The sequence below is a fragment of the Beauveria bassiana genome, assembly GCF_000280675.1.
Source record: "Beauveria bassiana ARSEF 2860 unplaced genomic scaffold BBA_S00025, whole genome shotgun sequence".
Classification (NCBI taxonomy): Eukaryota; Fungi; Ascomycota; class Sordariomycetes; order Hypocreales; family Cordycipitaceae; genus Beauveria; species Beauveria bassiana.
Genome location: NW_007930860.1, coordinates 303,992 through 328,706, shown reverse-complemented (window position 1 = coordinate 328,706; position 24,715 = coordinate 303,992). Strand labels below are relative to the sequence as shown.

Below are 24,715 nucleotides of genomic sequence, written 5' to 3'. Positions count from 1 at the left end.
CTGGGATAGTCGAAGTCACAGTAATGGTCGACGAGGCCGGGCACTCCGTCACGGTGGGAGGGCACTGAGTGATGGTGTGGGTGGAAGTGGTGTAAAAGGTCGACGTTGTCCAGCGGGTTGTGGGAGGCTGCGTAGTCACCGGGGTGCTGGTAGTGACTTGAGACTCGGAAGACGTGGTGGGAGGAGACGAGGTGGTGACGACGGACGAGCTGCTAGACACAGGAGGAGTAGTAGTCTCCGTCTTGGTGCTGCTGCTGACGGGAGGAGGAGTCGACGTCTCAGTCTCGGTGGTGCAGGACGTCGTCGAGCTGCTGGTGGTGACTTGAGTCTCAGACGAGGTAGTGGGAGGAGCGGTGGTGGTAGAGATGGTAGTAGAGGAGGAAGTGACAGGAGGAGGCGTAGTCGTCGTCTGAATCGTGGTGCTCGTCACCGGAGGCGGCGTCGAGGTGCTGGTGGCCGGGGGCGGGGTGCTCGACGTGTGCGTGGCCGTGTAAGCGATGCAAGAGCAGGCCGACGAGAGGGCCGACACGCCAGGGCAGTTGCGGTACTGGGTGGGAACGGCCGCGTCGTCCGTCGTGGTGCCAGCGATCCAGCCGATACAGAAACCCGGAGCCTCGTCGGCGTAGCGTTGGTCGATGAGGTTGCGGTAGCAGCCATCATGCTCGCAATCGGGGTAGGTCCAGGCGTAGGCGCCTGCGGCCAGAGCCGAGATGAGGACGGTGGTCTTCATCGTCTTCGGTAAAGATGAGCTCGCAATAGGGCAGAGCTGATGATGGAGGAAGCGAATGTGGTGGTAACGAGAGGGGTGGATGAGAAAGGCAAACAAGAACAGATGAAGAACGAGAGACGGAGAGCTTCTTGTACACAGCAAAAGTTGAGAGTAGTTTGCTTGAGAGGAGGAGGATGAGGAGGAAGCCTTGGGTCCTTATACGTCTGTTCGCTTGTCATACATACACCCCAGGTTGGCCGGGGCTCGGCCAACAAACAGACATCTTTGGCGCCCGTTGCGTTGCAGCAGTACCAGTTTGTCTCTTCCAGGTTCTCTCTCTCTCTTCTCTCTAGCGCAGGATTTCGAGAGAAGCGTGGTTCCCAACATGGATACCCAGCCGCCCATGGCATGATACGAGCCCGGCTGGAGGTACCAGCCAGCATGTGCCTGTAAATAAACCCTGCAGTAGTCCAGGTCGGACTTGAACAGCGCACCCCCCTTTCACACCCCTGCGATCCCGTCTGAGTGGGAGGTTGGTCACTGATGAGCAGCTCTGTTGCTGTCAAGTGGATGGCTGTGACGGCTTCCGCACATCTTGGGCTCCACCCCCCCTCCTCTTTCGCTTGATTGATAAAATGGAGAATTGGTTGGCCAGCAAGGACTCTTTTGACAAGAGGTCTAATAGCGGCAAGTAAAAGTCGCTTTCCACACGATGGGCAGTGTCCCCGCTCCGCCTAAACTCAGAAAGGAACTCTAGCGGCTGCGTTTTCTTTGGCCCGTAGCGAACCAAAGGCTTTCCTTTGTTTCCATTCGGGCATTGTTTCACGAATGGATGATGCCAGGGGGGTCCTACAGGCGCCGTGACTTTTCTCTCTTCCCTCCCAGTGGCCAGTAACGCAACCTCTTTTCAGTTTTTTTGATGGCTGGTAAAGGCTGTCTGCTGCTTGAATGGGCCAAAGGTACATGACCGCAGGCAAGAAGGAGCGCTGTGCACCTCTCATTTCCACCGCTTTGGTGCAACACCAGGCATATCCAGGCTTTGCTTCTGGCCAGTTGATGTTGGCAACTGTCATCACAACTAGCCCGGCTTCTTTTTTTTTTTTTTTTGATTGTATACGAAGCACCCTGTTCGTATCCAGCACGTTATTTATAAGTTAGGGCGCTGGAGCTAACAATTGAGCCCCGGCCATCCGTGTAGTCAGGGGTGTTGTCATCGCCTCAAGAGCGAGCCAGAAATCGTTCAAGGCACCCGTAGGCTGTAGCAACGAGCCATCAAGCCTCGAAAAGGGCCGCAAGGAGTAAAATGCTGCGTGCCCTGCGTGAGGGGGGGTGGCGGCTGGAAACCCGGTACCACCTACAATTCGAAAGCGTCTGTGGTCGTACGCCGCAACTCCGTTCTTGTGTGCGCTGGCGATGATCCTTTTTGGCGCTGTAGATTGGCTGGCAACTGGCTGGTCACTGGAAGAGGTGGCCGGAGATCAAGACCAGCTCAAAAAAGAGACATGCATAGTCGTACGTCCTTTTTTCTGACAGGTACGAGGTCGATGACGGCCTGCAGGAGAGACAGTTTACGAGGTTGGTAAATGATTTTCCTTTTGGCTGCTGAAGCGCTGGAGGATGCTGCTACCTATCTCGTGTACTGAGTAGTAAACCGTGCAGTAGTGTCGCGCCGTGCTGTTCCTTGTTGTCAGCTTTTGACTGGTCACGACCACCACACTCTTTTTTTTTCGGTCTTTCTCCTGCGTCGCTCATCCTAAAAATGCATAGTGCGTTTGATGCATCTTGTTATTAGTTATTCTCGCTTCTAGCAAGAGCTGCATGTGGATAGCCGGCCGGCCATGGCTGTCTGCGGATGACTTCTGTCACCACTTTGCTTCTGCAGCGGCTGTGCTTGGTTCCCCGGCAATCGATTTCGTCCACTACTTCTCCCTCTTCCTGTCCATGTCAACAGCCATCACCGCGTGGAATCAATTTATTGCCGTACCGGTAGTTGCTCGTTTCGCACATCGCTTGTGGATTTATTTCACTGTTAATCCACCATAAAGCTGGCTTGCCGCCCACCGGGTACCCGTAGCCGCCCGTGTGCGGCATATCTTTTTTTAGCAGTCTCTCGACAATCTCGACAGGGGTGTGGCTTGTCAGTCAACACCTTGGGCCGCCATCTCGATTTCTTCGTATGACGGTGCCGGAGTCTCGCTTGGCGAATAAGCTATTATTACTGGCAAGTACGGATATACGGTCTCTGGATGGGGCAGCATGGAGGGGGAGGGGGGAAAGCAGACTGGCTGCGAAGAAGGCGCCGAGTCGGGGATTGGAACATGGCAGAGCTGTCCGGCGGCCGTAACACAGTGTGAGCGGTGTGTGTGTTTGCTGATTATGATGATGGACCTGCCGGAGCAAGTCCGCAGGCTGGCCAGCCCGTGTACGGAGTAACGGGCACGGTGATGGTGAGTTTGTGTGGCACGCCTTGTACGATATGAATCCAATTGAGAAGATGTGCCTTTTTTTTTTCTCGTTTCCAGCCTCTCGGGGTTCAGCTGCCCATCAAAAGACGGCATGACGCCCCGTGGAGATGCTGAGCTGGCAGGGCTGAGGCAGCAGGAAGGACCGGAGACATGCCTTTTCTTTGCCAAGTCGCTCATATTTTTCCGCCTGATGATAACATGATGCTGTTATTTTAGAGTTTTCCTTATCCACTGCCTTTTTCGTGCCTTGGCGGGTGCGTGTCGACTACTGCACGGCGTGGGTCGTTAGTTGACTGGTGAAACAGCGGGAATAATGTCTGCAATTCTAATCTCGCTCGTCTTTTGCCTGTTTTTGGTTGTCTCGAAGATTCGAATCGTCATGAAAGAGTCATCTCGAGGCTTTTTCTTTGCATCTCTTGCCCATCCTTGGTCAGCATACTGGATCCTCCTTCTCTCGACCGAACCCTGTTTGCGAGGCGATCAAGTGGTGCTGTTGTGGAAACAACCCGGCCGCAGAGGTGCTGTTTTTTTTTACTCTCTCTTGATGAATTGTCTTGGGTATTACGGTGCTGGCCAAGCCGAGCCAGGCGAACAACGGACGAGTAGATAGGCAAGTATGATGGCAGTGGATGGCAGTGGATGGGCGTGAATGGCTGAATGGTTGGATGGATGGATGGATGGTAATATGGAGTCGGTGCCTGCATATACGTGGTACATCCATGAATACGAGCAGCCCAGCCAGCCCCAGCCCCAGTAATGAGCCACCTTTACGCAGCAAAGGAGAGAAAAAGGTCGGAAAAACAAAAGAAAAGCCCAACCACCAGCCACAGATTCTCTTTGCCTCTTCCAACTTTGTTCCCAATAAGCTGCTCCGCCCTAATGCACGCCGTAATTGGTGACGAGCATAAGCTCCGCTCGGAAGATCAAAATTTTACAAGAAATCTACGTATTCCTCGATATACTCGTGTGTCCAAATGGAAAAGAAAATCAGGCCAAGAATTTCAACCGACTTTAACAGCACAGATACAGGGGGGGCGTGAGCTATCCATTGTTCCCATTGTCCCCCGCGCCTTTTACGCGGGCCCTTTCTTGGCCGCAAAATCTCCCCAGTTATTCATTCAATTGCCTCCCCCGCTTCCGGGCACAAGTGATGAATATTGTTAATATTGGCAGCCGTCATGCAAAAGACACAAATCACCAAATCACCAAATCACCAAATCACCAAATCACCAAATTACCAAAATCATCCAGCCAGGCAATATTGATCCCCAGACTGTGCAACACTTACGTGATATCAGAGGAAAAATATGGGCATGGCGGTGGGGGTTTCGGGTCGTACACGGTCAAGTTGTGATTTGTGCCACATGGTTGCCCGTCATTAGAATCCGACTCTGACCGAATGTCAACTCTCTTTTGTCGTCATCTCTGGGTCTCTTCGTAATTCCAAAATAGCACAACCGTGGCTAATCTTTCTCCGTGTACTCAAAGACAGGGGCGTATATCCAACAACGATTTCTCCTGCCTCGTTGCCTTGTCGACTACCAGTAATTTAGTTACAAACAAAACCTGCCTGGGCGTGGCCGCACACATGTATAACTGCAGCCCTGTATAGGCGGCGATCCTGCACATCGTACGACGTGGGCTTCCCCCGCCACCTATTTTTTTCCTTTGTAGCACTGTGATTCAGCATCTTTTCGACCCCTTTGTGTACTCATTATTATTCTTTTCCTTTTCTTCTTTTCTTTTTTTTTGGTCCTCGGGGTGTAATTATTGTCCCTGTCCTGGAAGCTCAGACTTGCGTGACAGCACCCATTTGGCATTCACCAATTAGACGTTTGGTGTGCATGATAATGGCATGAACAGCGGAACCATGATTATGCTGGAAAACCATTCGATGGCTGCCCAAACTCTAACCATCTTCAGCTGTTTTTTCTCGTTGACATACACAAGGTCAAATCCGCGACCACCTTTGTTGATCGGCAACGCATCGCGATGCCGTGTTGCCCTGATGAGGCCTTGCCACCCGATATTGCATTGAACATGTCGACTGCGATGTCCGCAGCTCGTAATGTATAAGAGAAACTCGCCATGTATAAAGAGACTATGCATGTCTCCCATTGTTGATTCCCCGTTCTTGCCGAGCTACTCTCTATGATGTGATTTGGACGAGTCCCCTGTGACTGGACGTTGCCGTGACCTGTACGACTCACACGCTTTCAGCGGATTTTTACCTAATCAGTTCTCTTCTAATTCTTTTTCCATTTACCCATTTGTAATCTTGTCAATTTGTCCTACTTTGCTTTCACATCGATTCCAGTGGCAACACCCGAGGCAAGCCTTCCCAGTCCTCAACTCAACAAGTCCACTTCTTGGGCGTGTCCCCAACTAGTCCTGTCATGCATGAAAGCAGCCCACAATGTTGACAATCGTACCTTGAAAATCCTTTAAAGCGGCGCTGAGATTTTCCACAATATGCCGTTCGTTACGAACCGGCATTGCCTGCCTTGGCTGCCCGCCACCTCATACCCAGTCCAGTCACAGTCAGTGTAGCCCGAGGTGGGTGCCCAGCCCGGCACCGCCGCCGTTCAGCTTCGCCACCTTCTGTCCAGACGGACAAACTTAATGTCCTCTTTATTATTGATTAACTGTCTCTTTATTGCGTAATATATACTCGGGAAACGCACCAAAAACAGAAAGGGAAAAAAAGCGCTCACCTTGGAGGCTTTACAGGAGCTGTTGCCATGGGTGTCGCACAGCCGCTGGTTGCCTCAGAGCTGGGTCACAACAACCCATCGAAGTCTGGCCGACAGAACCTTCATGTCGTGTGTGTACTTGCGCACCGCAGCATGCTGCGCATGTGCAGAACGTACATGGTTGCTGCGGGATCGTTTTATTGATATGCACTGTACCCTCAGTGAGTCCACCACATCATGCTGGCATGTGCGTGCTCCGATTCTCATCATAGTGCTCCGGAGCCGGACAGCTTGGCAAAGAGAGGTCAGCTCTCTCCGGTCTGCTGCGCAATGTCAATTAATTGAAACATTCATGAGCAGTATGGTGCCGTGCCTGCATGGAGAGGTAGATCCGAAATCAGAACATGATGCTAATAGTTTGGGGGCCATGTTGATTGAAAGGGCATACAGTATTGTGGCGATATCGCTCTCTTGTCCAGCTGGGAAACGAATCTCAACCATGTGTAAGTATCCTACAGACCTGCATTAACAGTGAATACCCTACGATTGAGCCAGCTGCAGTATCAAGTTTGTCGTTAGACAGCTGCCGGGTAAGATGTACGCAAGTAATCTTACAGTCTTAGCCAAGTGTTGCGCAGGGTCATCATCATGGATAGTATTCATCAAATCCTGCAAAGTGACTAGTCCAAACGTCTTGCACCACCAACTCCTCTACCGCATCGTTGATAATCACATGACCTTGTTCATTACATCGTTTCTCCAATCCCACCTACTCGTTGACCAAGACATAACGGAAGCGAGCCTTGCCTGCCTCCATGTCGATGATTGCCTGGTTAGCATCCGACATGGGTCTCTTCTCGATAAACGGCTTGACATTCTTCTTGGCCGCAAACTCGAGCATCTCGCGAATCACCTTGGGGCTACCAATCGCCGAGCCGGCGAGGCTGCGGCGGCCTGTGAGCAGCGAGAAGATGGGCACAGGCACAGGCTCCTCGGGCGCGCCAACCTGGACCATGCTGCCGTTGAGGGCGAGTGTGTTCATGTAGTCGGCAATGGGCATCTTGGCCGACGAGACAGTCGAGATGATGACGTCGAAGCGCCGGGCATTGTGCTGCGACCACTCCTTGTCGTCCTCGGTCGCAATGTAGTCGTCGCAGCCGAGCGACATGGCCTCGTCGCGCTTCGACGCCTTGCGCGAAATTCCCACCACCTCATCAGCGCCGAGCGCCTTTGCAAAGATGACGGCAAAGTGGCCCAAGCCGCCGACACCAGCAACGCCCACCTTCTTGCCGGGGCCAACGCCCCAGTGTCGTAGCGGCGAGTACACTGTCACGCCACCGCACAGCATCGGCGCGGCGTACTCTGGCGCGAGGCCGTCGGGGATCTTAAAGACAAAGTGCGACGCCGCGCGGTGGTATAGCGCGTACCCGCCGTACGCCTTATCGCCGTTGTAGTGCTTGCTCCCGTACGTGTTGACCAAACCGTTGACGCAGTAGGGCTCTTCGTTCGTCTTGCAGGGCTCGCACGCCTTCTTACCGCGGCCGAGGCACGAGTCACCCTGCGCGCCGACACCGACTACGTCGCCAACCTTGATGCCGCCTTCGGCCTTGGAGCCGACGCGAACAGCGACACCAACAATTTCGTGACCGACGACGCACGGGTAGGGGGTAGCGCCCTGGAAGGGAGGTTAGCTCCAACAGAACGTCTGACGGTTACGCTTGAACAGCTTCAAGGGCCGTTCCAGAAGCGCGCGTGCTTTCAGTAACTTACCCAGCCGGAACGCAGAGTGTGCAGATCGGATCCGCAAATGCCAGAGTGTGTAATCTTGATGTCGATGTCGTTCTCTTCCCATTTTTTGGGCTCAAACTCCTTCCAAACCATCTTGCCGTTGGCGGACTCGGCGGACTCTCCCATCCAGCCTTCAAACTTATAGTCGGTCGACATTTTGAAAAAGAGTGTAACTTTTGTCGCGTTATGTAGAGGTATAAGTGATTCCGAGATATTGTAAAAGAACAATGGTATCAACAAGTAATGGGAAGCAATAAGTTGAGCAAAGCAAGGAGCTCCTTCGATCCCTTTTTATACCGTCCGATTTCAGCAAAAAGGAAAACTCAAAACCATGATGGCGGTGATATCATTGAATGGAATGCTGCAGACCCTCTAGCCGTGCCCGCCCGGATTGGTCTGCCGCTAACTAGTGCCGGAGAGCATCGAGACGGTCGATCAGGAAGGCCAATCACGGCGCAACCTTATCACCGACAAGACCCAACAGGATCCATCGGCGGTAGCGCCGCCCAGATTTTCGGCGATAGATGATGCACACACACTGTCGCAACTCCACGACTCTCCATGGAAGCTTGTCGGGGGCAAAGGCACTGGAGCGGCGGAGTTTGAAGGCTGAGTCTTTTTATATATATCTTTCCATGACCAGCTGATTACCGAGCGGAGCAGTTTTGACTGGAGAACACCAGGAAACAACGGAATTAGTAAAGTGATAGCGGAGTTGAACATGTAGTGTTCAAGGCATTGACAGCTGGTGCGCTTGTGTGGAGCGTCTCTTGACTTCGGACTTAAGGGAGATATATTCCTGCTGTGTCGATCAAGATGCCGCGGCCCAAATGATAAGAGTCGGAAGCGCTGGCAGTTGTCCGGAAGCGCTGACAGCTGTCCGGAAGCGAGCGCAGAAGCCGACGGAAACATTTTTTCACGGTCGGGAAGGGTCTTCTTCCATCAGCCCCCAATTGACGCGTTGGCAAATCAGTTAACGCATCCGGCATGGTCATGTGCAAAGAGGACGGTGCTTCTTTCATCAACTTCATCCAACAGCACCCTCGATGACCTTGTCAAGAAGCTCTTCTTCTACCGCGTCGTACCAATCTTGCGACTGCATGCCCTGGTGCACAAGAGCTTGCAGACCCTCGAGCAGAAAATTTTGACAGTTCCAGCCGCCATCCTTGTGTCGACCCGCGACAGGCGTCGCCGCCACGACTGATACGGGCGCCATGACGGAATCGCCACGGACCATTATGGCGCCAGCGTTGACGTGAGCGAGGTAGTTGGACGGCTCGGACCAATCCGTCTTGCCTGGCAGACGATAGACGTTCCAGGGCGCACCCTCTTCCTGGCGCTGGGTATGTATCGTTTCGTGCAAGGTCGAACAGTCGGGGGACGAAAAGTAGAGCAACACGTGCCGGTTATAGTAGGTGTCGGGCTGGCCGCGAAATATGAAGATGGTCATGCAGACGGTGAACAGGCGGTCCGAGAGGGCGTACTCGGTGGCGAGCTCGATTTCGGGGCCCTCGTGTCTAGCCAGCGCCCGCGAATCGCAAAAGGGACCGTGGGCGGAAGATCGGACGCTGGAAATCATGTTGACAGGACTTTTGGATTGCCGGGGGCGTTTGCGTGAGGCAGGTTGATGGCCAGGCGAGGAAAAGTGGCGAGAGCTCTGCTTTGTTGGCTGAAACTTTCTGCGGGGTAGCGGTGGTACAAAATGCTGCTTCGCCGTGAGCCGCGCAGGAAGACGTGACGAATGACTGGGGAGGCAGAGAGGGTAGAAGAAGAAGATATGTCTGTATACGGTTGAGGCTGACGAGACTTATAGATGGCCCTGCTTCTTGCATGCATGACGCGTTGTGCGCCTTTGGTGCCACATGAATCAAAAGGTAGACGAACGGGCATGGCCGCCTGCATGTAATGAGTACCTACTGCGGAGTAAAACGTCGGATCCCTACGCAGATTGAAACTACAGGTAGCTGCAAGGCTCATAAAGCTTTGAGTTTGTCGACGCAGGTTGTACCGGTTTGTTCTCACTTCAAATGTCGAGAACGGAAAGTTTCATGCTACGGAGCACGCCGAGCAAGGTAAGCTCACAAGACGACTAGATACGCCCACAACCCTTGGCATCCGGAAATAAAGTAGAGCCTGAGCCTGGCTCACTATTGCTCCATGATCAGATACTGTGTAAACACAACAGCGCATCGCTATCGCCGTGCCACTGAATCGAAGCACGATGATATCCCATGAGAACATTGGTACCGGGTATGTGATGACGTAATGCCTAAGATGGGCATCAAAGGTTGGTAGATTTTTAACTTGTGAATATGTGAGCGACGAGAGCATACGACCTATATCAGAGTTAAGAGGTTGCGAACAAAGTCGGTGTTCTGATTTTAACATTTTTGGACCTTCAAATTGTTGTTTGACAGGCGTGACAGGATCGATCTTGAAAGCGAGATGTTACGTCACGTTTCTTGAACGGGACCAACGACTGGCTGGGTACACAGGTACTTGGTGGCTAGCCGGAGTAAAGCCGGCGCAAAAACTGGCAGGCAGGGGTGACTAACAAGGTACATGCTGTACCGAGGCGTCAAGGAGGCAAAACGGGTAGCAACGGTCCTCGCGTATAGGAGACATCGAAACGAAACCGATTGATTGCATCTGCATTCAGCCTTGAAAACCGAGTAGTTTTGCACAGATACATATCATGTATCATCCACAAAGCGGCGGACTCCCCGAACCGTCAGCGCAATCCCAGCCAGATGATGCAACCAAGGTAACAAAGCCGAGTAGGCGCACGGGCCAGGCACAGGCTTTTCCTTCACCAATCAAGTGTCCCGATTGTTCCCGAGCGCCTGCTGTAATTTTTTTCTAGTGCCTTGATTAGTGGCTGAAGCCCCCTGAAGCCCGCCAACGTCCCTCCTGTGGGCGGGTCCGCCTTCCGCTGGGCAACCTTGCTAGCCGGCTTGAGAAAAAAAAAGTCTCTCAAACCGCTCTCTGGCCGAAACGTCTTCCCTTTTCTCCTCCAAGCACCTTCTAACTGCTGCAATTCTGTGATTTTCACGGCTCGTCTCATCCATCTCTCCACTCCGTGTCCTTGTTCTGCTTGCTGCATCTTCGCATAACATCCCCTCACAATCACAATGGCCTCCGACGCGAAATCCACCGGCTCGACCAAGCTCGACGCCGTCGTCCAGAATGTCAAGGCTGCCGATCCCCAGCAGCTGAGCGGCCTCGCCCTCTACTCTCGCTTCGCTCTTGCTGGTGCCATCTGCTGCTCCGTCACCCACGGTGCCCTGACTCCCGTCGACGTGTAAGTCTTTACCGACTCTCCTCATACGTCGTTGCGGCGCGACGGCTTCCCCTGGCTTCGTCGGCCATCCGGATCTGAGCCATCGCGCACCGCCGCCAAACAATAACTCCAAATCAATTGACTAATCCGCTCCTCTCAACAGCGTCAAGACCCGTATCCAGCTTGACCCCGCCACCTACAACCGCGGCATGATTGGCGGCTTCCGCCAGGTCGTCCAGAACGAGGGTGCTGGCGCTCTTCTCACTGGTTTCGGGCCTACCGCTGCCGGCTACTTCCTCCAGGGTGCTCTGAAGTTCGGTGGTTACGAGTTCTTCAAGAAGCAGGCCATTAACCAGCTTGGCTACGAGACTGCTTCCAACAACCGTACCGCCGTCTACCTCGCATCTTCGGGTCTCGCCGAGTTCTTCGCCGATATTGCTCTCTGCCCCCTCGAGGCCACCCGTATCCGTCTCGTCTCCGAGCCCACCTATGCCAAGGGTCTGATCGACGGCATGGGCAAGATGCTCAAGAATGAGGGTCTCGGTGCCATGTACGCTGGATTTGGACCCATTCTGTTCAAGCAGTGAGTTGCGCCATTTCACAGTCGTCGCCCAACCCCCGACTGCGCGCTAACACAAATCCCAGGATCCCCTACACCATGGCCAAGTTTGTCGTCTTCGAGAAGGTCTCCGAGGCTGCTTTCCGCGCTTTCCCCAAGGAGAGCCTCTCCCCCTCTGCCCAGACTGGTGTCAACCTGGGCTCTGGTCTGATGGCCGGTTTCGCCGCTGCCCTCATCTCCCAGCCTGCTGATACCATGCTTTCCAAGATCAACAAGACCAAGGGTCTCCCCGGTGAGGGCACTGCCTCTCGTCTCGTCAAGATCGCCAAGGAGCTCGGTGTCAAGGGCTCTTTCACTGGTGTTGGCGCCCGTCTCGTCATGGTCGGCACTCTGACCGCCGGTCAGTTCGCCATCTACGGTGAGATCAAGAAGGCCCTCGGTGCCACTGGCGGCGTTGAGATTGCCAAATAAGCGATCTACGATACTTTGTCCTGATAGCCTTAGGACGCGTAGGCGTTAATGATGTGGTGCGTCGCGCGCCGTCGCGCGCCGTCGTGCCCATAGGCGGGTTGAAACTGCCAAATTGAAAATAGTTTCTTTTGTTTGAAAGGCGGAGTGGAGGATGACAGGTAACAGGCCAGGGTGGAACAAGGGGACGAAAAAATGGCCTTGCGCATGTGCCCAAGAGCTGGGCTGCGCAATCTGCGGCTGCTTCTTTCCACACGAGCATATAGAAAGCGAGCAACACAATCAGCTTGCTGGGGCATGCATGCGGACCTATTGCAGCAAGGTTACGCGACACTTTTTTGTTTTTTTTTTAATGTCATGTTGCCGCTTCGGATTCTGACGAGAGCAGAGTGTGAGAGTAGAGAAAGTCTTTGGTACTTGGGATGGGATACATTCTAGACGTTTAGAGCTTAGAGGATTTGCCGCATCCCGGCTAATGGTTGTACACTAATCGAATTCGTGCGTCTCGATTTAAAAGTTTGCATGTCACAAACTATGTCCCATAAAATATTTGTTTAGGCGTGAGATGATGCCACATCGTCTAAGGGAGGGAGAGGAACGAGATTGAGAAGCACCAAAGCCCAGTTGTTTGACTTGCCCACGCAAATTTTTCGACAAATAAGATATGCCTGCCGCTAAATCGTGAAACTGCTTTCAAACCGAAAGAGTCGAAGAAACGCCTGTATTCTTGTGTGAATGGGTGCTTGGAGTAACTTGATCGTTGTGGTCGATTCACATGATTGAAGCAGGATGGCGATTGGTCGTGCAGCTCCCTGACGGGTATTGCAGATGATAGTGATGTTTCGGGCACTTTTCTCGCGGCTGCTATGACCTCTGTCTTGAAAGATAAGAAGCCGACTGCTTGAACGACGAAATCATCTAGAAAATGTCTCTTCTATAAGGCAGCAAGGCGGAAGGCGGCGTCCAGGACTTTGTTGACAGTCAACTATGTGTTGAAGTATTCGTTAAGTTGGTTATTTCTGTCGAGGCTCCTCAACTTACTTCCATCTCAAGACGCAGCAGAGACGTAGCCCTCGGGACTAGAGGATCAACCTTTTCTTTGAGAGGCGTAACGAGCTCTGCGGTTAGCTGTCGACGGCCATGCGTGGTCACTAGATTTAGACTCATGAATCTGGCCTTTTCGGCGCAGTAAAATATACACTTCCGCAGCGATTGGTCCCCTTTCTTCTTTCTACTCGTCGATTCAATGCCTCGGCATCTGAATGCCGACCGACCGTCACGTACTGGCGATGAACCAACCAGTGGACTCCTTCCACTTCACCACCTTGTTCAATCACTCACAGAGGACGAAGAGAAAAGGTGACAAAATGTCGTTGTTGGCAATCTGCAGAGGTAATTGCCGTCAAGTACAGGACCCGGCGCTTAGACGATGTGCGAGGCGCCTGCAGTGCGACACGATCACGGTCGCACTACATGACACTATAATTTCATTACTCTAATGAAACACATGTTCAACAGCATTTCCAAACTAAAAACCTAATATAGACTGTATCCTAATTTCACAAGCCGCAACGTAGTCGGTACCGGCCACCCGCGTGGTTACTGCAAAGGACAAACTCAATTCCAGGCCTGATGTTACTGGAGGGACACGTAATTTATGATGACCGTGTCAGCTTCGAAGAACTTTGCTTTCCTTTGACAGTTCAACTTTGAAAGCAATGACGGAATGCAAAAAGTTACACGCTATCCTGCAAGACGCGGTGGCGTCGGGGCGACGATGCCACGGGCAAGGTCCTAGGCGCGGCCTTTGTTGTGACTAACAAAGACGGCATGTCAAGGCCTCGACGCTGACGGCCGAGATTCCGAGGCCAAAAAAAATTGCAAAATGTCTCGCCACTTTTTTTTGATACCTCTGCTAACCTTTGATCTACCCAGATTTCGTGTATTGCGATGCGGCCGGCCGCATCGGCCGATGCGGGTAGGGGCGGGTGTCCCGGTGCACTCGTCGCTCCCACGCGGCAGAAAAATGCCCGGCGCGAGCGTACAGAGAGGGCTGGAAGCCTTGGCGACCGGTGTGGATAGCGAGCGACATGGGTAGATCTAGAGCTACATTTCATTGCATAGGATCGGTTCTCGAGGAAGTTCATTCATGGCTATCCTGTGACTAGCAAACATGTTTACTAGAAGATGACATCTCCAGGCTTATAGCTCGCAGACGCTGCGCCGGCCTGAGAATGAAATAAAGAGAGAAAAATAACCTCGCCTTCTAATGCTCCCTCTTTAGAGGTCTTTCAGGGCACACTCCTGAATCTCCTCAGTCCCCCCAACCCGGATGTCCTTCTCCTTGACGCAGACCTTTGCCTTCTCAATGCACTGGCTGTGCTTCGCCGGCTCGCCCTTCTGGCCCGCGCACGCCTCTTTAAAGTCCAAGCACCGCAGTAGCTCCGTATCCGGGGTATCTTGCGGCATCTCCTTCAGGCACTCTCCGCTCGCCTCCCCGCAGGCGTCGTCCGGGTCCTCGTGCAGGAACCGGCTGCAGTGTTCGCTCATCAGAAGCATCGCCTCCCGGATCCAAAGCTCCTCGGCGCTGGGTGGCTGCCCGACGCCGCCGCTGAGGTTCGCCTTGATCCAGGGGATGTAGCTGCCGACGCGGGTGAAGACGGTCGGCATCTGGCCGCATTCGGCGCCGTTCTTTTCCTTGGGTACCCACGAGGTGATGCCGATGAGCGTGCCGGTGGCGGCGTCGAAGAGCGGGCCGCCGCTGTCGAAGTTGCCCACGCCGCGGCCCCCGCCGCCGGCGCACACGATAGAGTCCCGGCCGCCGGCGTTTGGGTCGGCTTGGATGCACACCTGACGATCGTGAACGGGGAGCGTGACCTTGTGAAGCTTGCTGACAGGGCTGGGAACGTGGAACGACTCTGCGCCTTGATCCCCCCTTTATTTGATTTGCCACCGCGTTAGCACGGGTAATTCTCTTTTGATCTGCCTCTCCTCCCGACGACCCGTACCGACATGACCGGCCGGGCTGGGCATCGGAACCTTAAACGAGGCGGAGGGGGGCAAACTTACCAGCCTACGGTGATGGCGGTGGAGTTGGGCGCGGGGTCGGAGCCCTCCTCCGGCAGCTTCGCGTATTTGATCTTGTCGCTCTCCTCGATCGCGGTGAGCAGCTTCCAGATCTGAATGTCGTTGGGCCAGTACGTAGGCTGCTCGGCTTTCGGGAAGCCAAACGGGGCCACGGTCGCCTTGACGTACCCGGACACCACTCCGCCGGAATCCGAGATCTGCCAATGTTATCATCTCGTTTGCCGCCTGTCGGCGCGTTTCGGCCTTCGGCACCTCGGCCGCTCGCCGCCTCAATGGTCAGGCGCAGCAAGGCCTGGCTAGGATCGGGCGGGCGGGCACTTACCGTCGTTCCTACCCTCACGACCCTATCTTTATCATGGGAGATGTCATGCTTGCCACAATGATCGGCGGTCAAAACGGTGGTGCTGTCCAACAGGACACCGCCGCACTCATGCCCGTTCGACTGGAAACTGACCATGGACGGAAACTCGCCTTCCGCCGCTTCCTCTCCTCCGATAATCCGTTTATCGATGGATCTTGCCGTGGTCGAAGTCGTAGAGAGCGCGAGGACAAGCGCGAGACTAGTTTTGGGCACCATTTTGAGCGGGTGGGTGTTTGCTGGCTGTTAAAGAGTGGCTAAGAGCAGAGAGCTGTCGAGATGAGTGTTGGTAGGATACTGGAGAGATGGGTGCCGCTTCTGGTCTCTTTATACTCGTACTATTTTGTCAATTTGACTCTGATAAGTTTGAATACACCAGTAGTCCGGATAGTCGTTGAGAGAGAGTAAGCTCGAGACGTGTGAGGGTCTTCACACGTCTCGAGCTTGGCTCTATGCAAGCCCTGTGCGCCTTTTGCCTCCATAGGATATCCACAGGCGTAAAATAATCCAAACATCTATGCAAGCCCTGTAATACTAGTCCCATCCCTTCATTCGCCAAGAGGCTCCACGACAGTCACTCACGAGGATACATGGTAACGAATAGTAATTATGTTTTTACCCGGTGTACTGGCATCTCTCAATACCGATGAACAGTCTATTTCCACGACTACACACAGGTACACGTATGTCTACTTGGGCAATACTCCGTGCTTAAGTGTAGTTAGATCGGACTACCTCATCTGTAGGCCTAAATCTTGAAGTGCCTTGCGGAGTCGTGGCACCTGAAGGCATGAATGTGGTCTGTAGTAGAAAACGAGTTGTTCCAAATAGAGGGCTCTATTACTCGCTTGAGCAAACAACCGTCGGTCGTGCAAATAGCTTAACTGACCAAAAAAAAGTTGACCAACTTAAGGGGACCTCAACTATGCTGACTGACTCGAAGTATGCACTGATTGAACGAGATTAATTAGAGATTGAGTCATGAAGCAGGGCAAGTACACATGCTACGGCGCATGACGTGGCTGTTAACGGGGATAGTAAAAAAAATATTTTATATTACTACACGCGTCGGCCTATCCTATATACTTGACCTCATAGCACCATTATTGGTCGCAGATGAGGTAGACTAGTGCAAATTAGCCGAAAGACTATAGTCGGATGCCACGGATCTATCTCCGAGTCGATAAATTTATTATTTTAATCCCGTGACAATCCTTATTCCACGACTATATCCAGGTCCTAGTTTAGGCTCTAGAGGTGCTTATTGGCCCTGGGTAAGGGACCTTGACGTATTGTCGTGGGTAGATTAGCATTACGAGGTATGTGTGGGCTGCAGCGACCTTTTCTTGTTGGGCATCACAACGAGCCCAGCACCGTAGTTATGACCAGCCTCCCCTTTACCTCGGTACACCCAGTTATGTCGTGCATCATATATCGCATCAATTTGGTAGAAATCATCATTTGGCCACACCGCCTCGGTCGTCTATACGCCCTATACATGTGAACGGCATAGTTACAGTCTCCCCCGTGAACTGCATATCGATTCGGCCCCAGACCCTAGTACACAACTGTTGGTCCCGAAATTCTTTCCAGTCTTCCCCCTTGTCTTTTGATTTTTTTTTCTTCCCGATTCTTCTCGTTTATCCCCTAGATATATACCAAGTTTACAGCAGTGCTCGACGGGCAGCTTTATGCACAACCTGTATCTAATACGCGCTAATACTAATTTAACAGCACACTAGATTAGAAATAACTTGGCGAGCTTTTTTCTTTAGCGGGGGGAGGGGGGGGCCAAAGTTTTCAGCCAGCAGCCGCGTGTCGCTGTTAAGGTAGCGCGTGTAGGCGCCGGGTCTTGGCGAGACTTAATGCGAAAGGATGAGGCCTCATACGGTCGCTCACGTGTGGGTTTGAATGAGATTCTATGCTTTGAAAACAAGAAATCGCATGAGAGTGGTGGGAAAGAACAAGTGCGTCAGACATAGAGGAGCGGTCTACACCATGACCCCCCAAAAAAGCCAACCACATGGCCACCCCTACCAGGTTACAGTGTTTCAGCTCCTGATAGACTGGTTCATAATTAATGAGCCAGATATCAGGTCTGATTCGTAACATGATCATGAAAGGGTTTTCTAGTCTTTGGCCCGTGACTTGTATGGACGCTGAGTGACTTGGGGTTTGTCATCTCCGCCGTCCGACTATTACCCCCCGCGACTGTGGGTTGTGGAAGGAGGTTTGTCTGTACGCTAAATACACAAAGGGTCAACACAGCTGCGCCCTCCATAAAAATGAATACGTGGGGCTAGAGAAGATAAATAATCGTGAACAGTTGTCTGTTTGGCGCAAAGAATGGCTACAGGTTGGTGGGCGCAGGCAAAAAGTCAGACCCCCCCGTAAACTGGCGGGGCGGCGGCTTGTCGTCAACTCGGCTACTCGGCTACTCGGTCGACGCGCGCGGCTCATCACGGCGGAGGATTAGGCTATTGCACTACATTTACAAAGCGGCTAGCGCAAATTGGCACCTTGAAAATCCAAAACTGGCGCATTGTCTGGCGTGCGGACCTGTTAGCACATGGGTAGGGCGTTCAGGCAATAACTAGGGGTAACTGCGATTGATGCTAGCTTCGAACAATGCACTGAGCTTCGGCATTGTTGGCCTCCTCATGCGCTTACGCCGTGGAACTCGAAAAAAAGATGTTGGACAAATAAATTCAAAAGACAGAGTCCCCGTCTCGCACGTGTACATGTCATTGGCCAGTGTGATAGATATCGTCGTCCTCTACCTCATCCTGTTGACGCCTAATATCTCGATTGAAGAACAACACACGATTGTGACTAGGGAGATTATCTAAAGATCTAACTGCCAGCCAGCAGTGTTTCATCGAGCGGTAGCTCTTGCACACCATCTCGATGTTCTGGCGTGAAGCAAGTCAGCACCTCTCTGATTGTTTTCAATGTGGATTTACTAAGAAAAAAAAAAAGCGTCGGCACCTCCCTACTTACTAGGATTAGTCGGCACCCCCCTGCCTCTTGTAAATGGAATTTCTTCCCACCTTAATACATGTCGACACCTGCTGCCCGACAATGATATTAATTGATAGGGCCGACTCCTGTCCCAGTCTTGGTCGGCGATATGCAGATCGACGTCTTCATGCTTCGGAATTGCTTGCATAGCGACTTGGTAACCCAGTCTTCGGGTTGGACGTCGTCTGCCCAGACTTCCCAGTCGACACGGTACTGGAACCGTCCCGGCTGGTTAGGTTGAGCCTGCAACCACTTGTTGAGAGAGGAAAATCTCTCAAGCGCGATAGTCAATCCCGAGTTAGCGCATTTTCCTTTAAGCGTAAACCCTAGACTAGGTTAGCTTTTTAAAGAAGAACCTTGAAAAAAACAATAGGAGAGCGTGGGGAGATGTTTTACACACCAGCAATTTCCCACATGTCTCCTCCAAATGTCCAGTCTGTTAGCTCATCAAGAAGACGGAGTCTTTTGATTTTATCCAGTGCCACAGTTTCCATCCCAAACACGTCCTGCATATTGATATTCTGGGTAACCTCGTAACCAGGGGAAGGGCCTTCTGTGATGACGTGCACCGTTTGTCCAGCGTCCTCAAAACCTAATTTGATCTTGTCGTACGTCCCGGATCCAATGTTGTTCCCTAGCTTGAATTCAAGAGATAGCGTCTCTAAGCGAGTGCATAATTCCCTCTGGCGCTTGAACGTCCAGTCCGAGGACTTAGCTGCCGCTATCGGTGTCGTTACGTTGCAAATGAAGGAAGTGACCTTGTCATTAAACTCAGGACGCCCCGTGTAGAGGTTAACGGCTTCAGTACCAGCTTCAAAGTACTCGCCCTTACACTCTGGCTCTCTATAGAAAAGAGTTTTTAGTCATATTAGTTCTCCGTGCAACTTAGCCAACAGAAATAAGCACTTACAGATAAAAGCGGCAGATACTGGCACTATCGCTTGCCCTGACGCCAGATACCTTGTTCTTATACTCGTCTGGTATGGCGACTTAAATCTAGCGCATTAGTTAATAGAAACTTGGGCGGAATGACGAAACTTACCGCAAAGGCCGCTAGGGGCTTCGACCGTAGTACAAGGGGGGTTGAGAGGGTCGTTTACGCAAATTTCAACGCCCTGTCCTGGATTTTGCGCCTGGCATACGCCTGCGACGGTGACGAATATCACCACGCATCCGGAGGGAGACCAAGGTAGCCACAGCATCTTTACCTTTCTAGGCAGTGAGAGTATTAGACAGTGAAAAGACGTAAGACTGCTTAAGCAAGACGACGGGCTTTTCAGATAGACACCGAGTGAAGCAGCAAGTCTACTACGTCGTTGTAATAGATGGAAGTATTATTGGTTTATATACTTGTGCTAAAATCTCTCGATGAATGAGAATTAGCCTAAAAACACACTATAGACGACCTCGTAGGCTATACACGAAAGTAAACTTGGTCTGAATAATACGGAAATCGCATGGATAGATCATCTGGCTATAGAATATAGGAAAGAGCTATATCTCATGGAAACAGGGTTGCTGTAATAGTCTATAGGAATAAGGTCCAATTACAGTCACCAAAGCGTAGCGTGCCTTCTCATCGGCCTAGCCGCCGAAGGGTCAGAGATCTTCAGCGTTGCCTCCACAGTGGATCGTTGTCAACTCAAAACAGCATCCCTTGCATATCCATGAACTACTGGGGTCCAGGTGCTATAGCGGTACAGTATTATCAACCGCGCTTAGCGCTCAGAAAGACAAAAATATTGAATTAATATGAGTGCGTTATAATATCAATTTTGAAGACCATCACTGGCCGTACGAGAAAATGCTCGTTGCGCCGCACAAGGTCGGGCCGACAAGCGACTACCGCCAGAAACCGCGGTTGCCTGGCAAGTCTCCACCGCGGCACGCTATCTCAACGACAAGCAGCGTCAGCGCCGTGACGTCGCTCAATTGCCAAATGCTGCAGAATCGGCGTAGTGTACTTTGTAGAAACAATGATCGGGCCTACTTCTTGCTCCTAAGAAATATCGCAACTTGACTCCCGTGGGCTTCTTGATCCATAATGAGATGCTGGTGGTCGAGCAAATGAGGGGAAGAAGCTTTATGTATGTAGTTGGCAGAGCAGGGCGAAGGCTGCCGCCTGCAACCCCAAAATTTGGTGGTAGGCTCGTTTCTGGGAAATGACCCGGGCTCCTTGTTTTCTAAAAGCTCGCTCTTCTAAGGTCGCTCAGCAGCCCGCACAGAACCTTTTGCTGCTGCCTAACTAGCTTTACTTCATGTCTACAAACAACGCACTGATCGGCTGTCCATGCTATACCACTGGCCTCATGATTACCCGCCTCTCTTGTTGCTTTTCACTAGCCAAAAAAAAAAAAAAAAAAAAAAAAAAAAAAAAAAAAAAAGCCCTTAGAACCATTTCGTTTCACTTTTGGTAAGTAGACATGAGACTGTCAAAAAGCGCCCCGCCTGTGCGGACGGATTGATTGTTTACTAGTTGAAACCGCTTCGGCGTGGCGGACAGAAATGCCGAGCTCGCCGTGGCTGAGGCGAAAAGTTAGGCGAAAGTACAGGCAAGAGAGACGACAGTGAGCCAATATTGAAAGTGGCCCGCTTTTAGATACCGACAAGATCCGGATACATTAGAAAATTTATATAAGAAAAAGAAACTTGACATATGTGTCAAGATAGCGCATAACTAAGTCAAGGTGGGATGTGATATACAACAGCTATTAAATATCATTGAGGGCCTCAGGCTAGCTTGTACCACGTTATCAATATGCCTGTTACAGATATACGGATCACTAATGCTATATGAATAATTTCGTGATTTCGACTGCGTGTGGATATAGAGGACCTGTCTATACAGAAATTATTAATATGATATCCTCCTCTCAGCTTCTACCGGACGTAACATAGTCTTGAAAAAGTATATATAGAGCTGATGATAAATCATGTCGTTTTACTAAGACTGTCGACTCTACCCTTCTTCGAAATCTTTTCTCGCCTATTACACGCCTTAATATGAAGGTCGCTTTACTTGCTTTGCTAGCCCTAGCTGGGACATCCCTTGCCGGTCCGACTGCTGTCCTGCAAGTCCGGAGTCCGCCACTGGCTGGTTCAGAACAAGCCCGTGAGCTTTTCGAGCTAGTTAGGAAGGGAATGCTAAGCTGGGGCCTGGCGGGCGCTATTCATCCTCCCAGCGGGCACATCAGCGCCCCGTCGGCTAACCTACCCGGCGGCCTACCCGAACTAAACAGGGCCCATCCCCCGAAGCATGGCGGTGTGCCTGGTACGCCTGGCCACCCTCTTGGCCCTTATAAGAAGCAAGGGCGTATATATGACAGGCGCAGATCATGCGTAGCGCAAAAACGCAGCGGTATACAGTGCCCCGCCGGCACGAGGGCGACCAAACGAGCGTTCCCCAAGCTTCGCCTCAACGGGCAGGGCGGGGTCATGGTGGCTTTTTCGACCCTTTCGCCTCATGCGCATAAAATCCTGGATACGGTTAAGAACTGGGACAACCCAATTAGCGCCGCCGTTAGATGGTTTGATGAGTCAATTACGGGCCTCCAGGAGGCCATTGGTGGAAAGTACGTTCCTGAAATCGACGGTAACGAGCTAAAGCTACGGCTTATCTGTCTTTTCCGGGGTAGCCCCGACAACCCAGACGTCATTGACAACCTATGCAAGCGCCAGCAGGACGAGCCTCTCGAGATGAAGAAACAGCAGCAGGCCATTGATGGCCTAAACCAGGTTAGCGACCTGTGCCAAAAGGTAGAGGAACAGGGTCCTCCTATAGATGTCAAGGTAAAGAGGGACGTGTTAGCACTCTGTGACATATATAGCAAGACCTTGGAGGGCATGGCCGACGCTAACGCCGGCCTCATCCTGCTAGGCGAGTGGGCTCGTGCCCGTACGCTGAACAACCAAGACCTTGAGGAATCAGATGTGGCTATCGCACAAGGATTCATCCAAGACGGCGCCTTTGGTCCCGCCATAGCCACAAACGAAACAGAGGCAAGTGCTATTGCCGAGCTATACATGGCACACATGTCGAGCTACACGATTATGGAAGTTGAAGAGAACGGGGAAGAGGTGCTCATCGACCACACCAAGCCGCCCGTATGGCTCGAGCTGCTGCAGACGGGCGCGGGGTTTGTGCCCGAGGACCGGGGCGCGATTAACCAGGCGCTAAAGTTTCTTCAGGGCACGCCGTACCTGTACCAGTTTGATAATGAGGGCAGGGCGGACGATCGCTTCGACAAGGTCCAGACGTGCTGGAGCCACGCGGGCCTGCTCATGTTCCAGCCGAGGCGGTGGGACATGATTGCGGCGGCCATGACCTACCTCGAGGGCAGGGTGCGGGACCTCAACCTGGAGATGACGTTGGCGTGCGCGCCGTGCTTGGTGCCCACGGGCTATTGGGTGCTGCGTTGCGGATCGGCCGTGCCATGATCCGGAGATGGTGGTGGTGGTGGTGGTGGTGGTGGTGGTTTCTCGTACAGAACTTGATTCCTTATATTCAGACAAGCCCCATGAAATCATCTAGATCTAAACTTAAAAATCATCAGACTTTCCTGAAACATTAGCCAAAGAAAAAAAGTTTTATAAATTGCACCTAACGCTTGCGGTTATACTGCTTCACTCCGTCTCGTCAAAAATAATCCTCCGTAAATAGCTCCCCTGCTAAAAATCCTCCCTTGGTGAGTCTTGCCAATTTCCTAACAATCGCAACGCAGGGCTATTAAAAGAGTCTTGTTGAAGACCTTTATTTAGTGGCGTTGTCGGCGTCGCATCAGCCGAGTGCACACGTCCCGATATTCATAACTACTGACCACATCGTCCGTGATTATAATCTCGTCTCCTCGCTGCTCGAGAAAGAGTAAACACTTCTATTACATTCTTCATATTCTAACAACAAGTAGAATCACTTTCCTAGTCATCACCGATCCAAGGCCTGATAGGATACGCACAACAGCCGGATATCTTGTTCTAGCTACACACTTAAGTGGTGTTTTATATAAGGCATCATATGTTCACACCCTATTTAAACTAGCGTACTGTGTAAAAAAGAGGGGCTGACTTGCGACACCCGCGCGGACCGCGCTGGACGGTTTCATCCGCTCTGTGGAGACAAAAGGGCCATCTCATGCTAAACGCAGCGCCATCAGCATGACTTCTCCTCGGACACTTTAACAGCTGTTTAAAAGACGTAGCATCGTCATAAACAGAATAGCCGTATCCATTGTATAAACTACGCTTAGCAAGGAGCCAGGCTAAACGTCAATTGGTATATCTTTTCTCGAATAAGGAGAACAATCTCGAGAGTGTGTTTTAGGGCAGCCATTATTAAAACAGGGTATACGTTCCAGCTCCAGACGAAGATATTTATTAGCAGTTGATACGCACAAGTAGCCAACTTTGTGCTCATAGGCTATCCGAAACCCCACCACCTCCACTGGGGAGCAGATCGACCGAATTCAAGATTTGGCACGCAATTCGCTGAGTGGGCGGAAGAGCAGGGGTCCTCTCCATAACGAACCAGATACAGACACAACACGCGCGCGACCTCGTAGACCCTCAACAACTATAGACCTAGCGTTCTCGAACATCGACCGAGCCTCCGCAGTAGTGGAGGAGTACCTGACCGTAGGCTCACTACATTACACGGTGTGTACTGAAGTGCTGGCAGCAGAGCACCCCCAGCAGGTTATATGTAGATATAAGGTCTCCTCGGGCGAAAAAAATGGAAGATTGCGTTATTTAAGGCAGAGAAACTAGGAGTGGTGTCAAAATACTATTTCCATACTATTCACGCCGCTCAAGTCAAGCTTGAAGAATGTTTTAGCCCTCACAGATACTACACCCGCATACTAACGCGCAAAGCTCGAATGGAGCCAGAATACGCAGTGGATCAGCGAGGCACAGAGAGTGGTACGGGAGGCGTACGCCGAATACGAGACGGCCGCGGCAGAAGTGGACCTAGGTTCCTCACCGAAGAGGTAAAAGGAGGAGCAGAAGGACGAACTTATGAAGCGATTGCCGAGACCCTTGATCCGCTAAAGAAAGCCCGTAAGCGGAGCAGGCTCGCACGCTACGGCGACATTAAGACGAGGGGAAGAACACGTGTAAAGCTAACTAAGTAAAGTAAAGCCTTCTAGTTAAGTAAAGTAAGTAAAGTAAAGTATTCTACTAACTAGGTAGTCTAAATCTTTACTAATTAATCTAAGTAATTCTAAGTAATTAATTTTAAGAGTTTCATTTTTAATAATTCTTTATATAAAAAATATTTCTTATTATTACTT

The 24,715-nt window shown here is 51.7% G+C and overlaps 7 protein-coding genes across 7 annotated transcripts in view; 2 read left to right on the top strand and 5 right to left on the bottom strand.

The window, feature by feature from the left end:
- BBA_07534 (uncharacterized protein) overlaps positions 1–730 on the bottom strand; it is a gene marked incomplete at both ends in the record, with an annotated part of 1,510 nt that extends 780 nt beyond the window's left edge. The window contains one exon of the mRNA XM_008602631.1: positions 20–730. Coding sequence (XP_008600853.1) covers positions 20–730 — 711 coding nt within the window. The remainder of the gene's footprint in view (positions 1–19) is intronic.
- A 5,906-nt stretch (positions 731–6,636) lies between these two features.
- BBA_07533 (NADP-dependent alcohol dehydrogenase) lies at positions 6,637–7,811 on the bottom strand (the record flags this gene model as incomplete). Its single annotated transcript, XM_008602630.1, has 2 exons — positions 6,637–7,542; positions 7,638–7,811. 2 exons carry the CDS (start codon positions 7,809–7,811, stop codon positions 6,637–6,639), a joined length of 1,080 nt encoding a protein of 359 aa, XP_008600852.1.
- An 871-nt stretch (positions 7,812–8,682) lies between these two features.
- On the bottom strand, positions 8,683–9,234 carry BBA_07532 (uncharacterized protein; the record flags this gene model as incomplete). The annotated part of the gene is made up of 1 exon (XM_008602629.1): positions 8,683–9,234. One exon carries the CDS (start codon positions 9,232–9,234, stop codon positions 8,683–8,685), a length of 552 nt encoding a protein of 183 aa, XP_008600851.1.
- Positions 9,235–10,786: 1,552 nt separating this feature from the next.
- BBA_07531 (phosphate carrier protein 2) lies at positions 10,787–11,965 on the top strand (the record flags this gene model as incomplete). Its single annotated transcript, XM_008602628.1, has 3 exons — positions 10,787–10,956; positions 11,099–11,518; positions 11,581–11,965. 3 exons carry the CDS (start codon positions 10,787–10,789, stop codon positions 11,963–11,965), a joined length of 975 nt encoding a protein of 324 aa, XP_008600850.1.
- Positions 11,966–14,242: 2,277 nt separating this feature from the next.
- BBA_07530 (trypsin-like protease) lies at positions 14,243–15,626 on the bottom strand (the record flags this gene model as incomplete). The annotated part of the gene is made up of 3 exons (XM_008602627.1): positions 14,243–14,897; positions 15,032–15,246; positions 15,372–15,626. The coding sequence occupies 3 exons, from the start codon at positions 15,624–15,626 to the stop codon at positions 14,243–14,245; spliced, it is 1,125 nt and encodes a 374-aa protein (XP_008600849.1).
- Positions 15,627–18,494: 2,868 nt separating this feature from the next.
- BBA_07529 (uncharacterized protein) lies at positions 18,495–19,630 on the bottom strand (the record flags this gene model as incomplete). The annotated part of the gene is made up of 4 exons (XM_008602626.1): positions 18,495–18,754; positions 18,829–19,271; positions 19,339–19,405; positions 19,471–19,630. 4 exons carry the CDS (start codon positions 19,628–19,630, stop codon positions 18,495–18,497), a joined length of 930 nt encoding a protein of 309 aa, XP_008600848.1.
- A 1,801-nt stretch (positions 19,631–21,431) lies between these two features.
- On the top strand, positions 21,432–22,865 carry BBA_07528 (uncharacterized protein; the record flags this gene model as incomplete). The annotated part of the gene is made up of 1 exon (XM_008602625.1): positions 21,432–22,865. The coding sequence occupies one exon, from the start codon at positions 21,432–21,434 to the stop codon at positions 22,863–22,865; it is 1,434 nt and encodes a 477-aa protein (XP_008600847.1).
- Between the last annotated feature and the right edge of the window lie 1,850 nt (positions 22,866–24,715).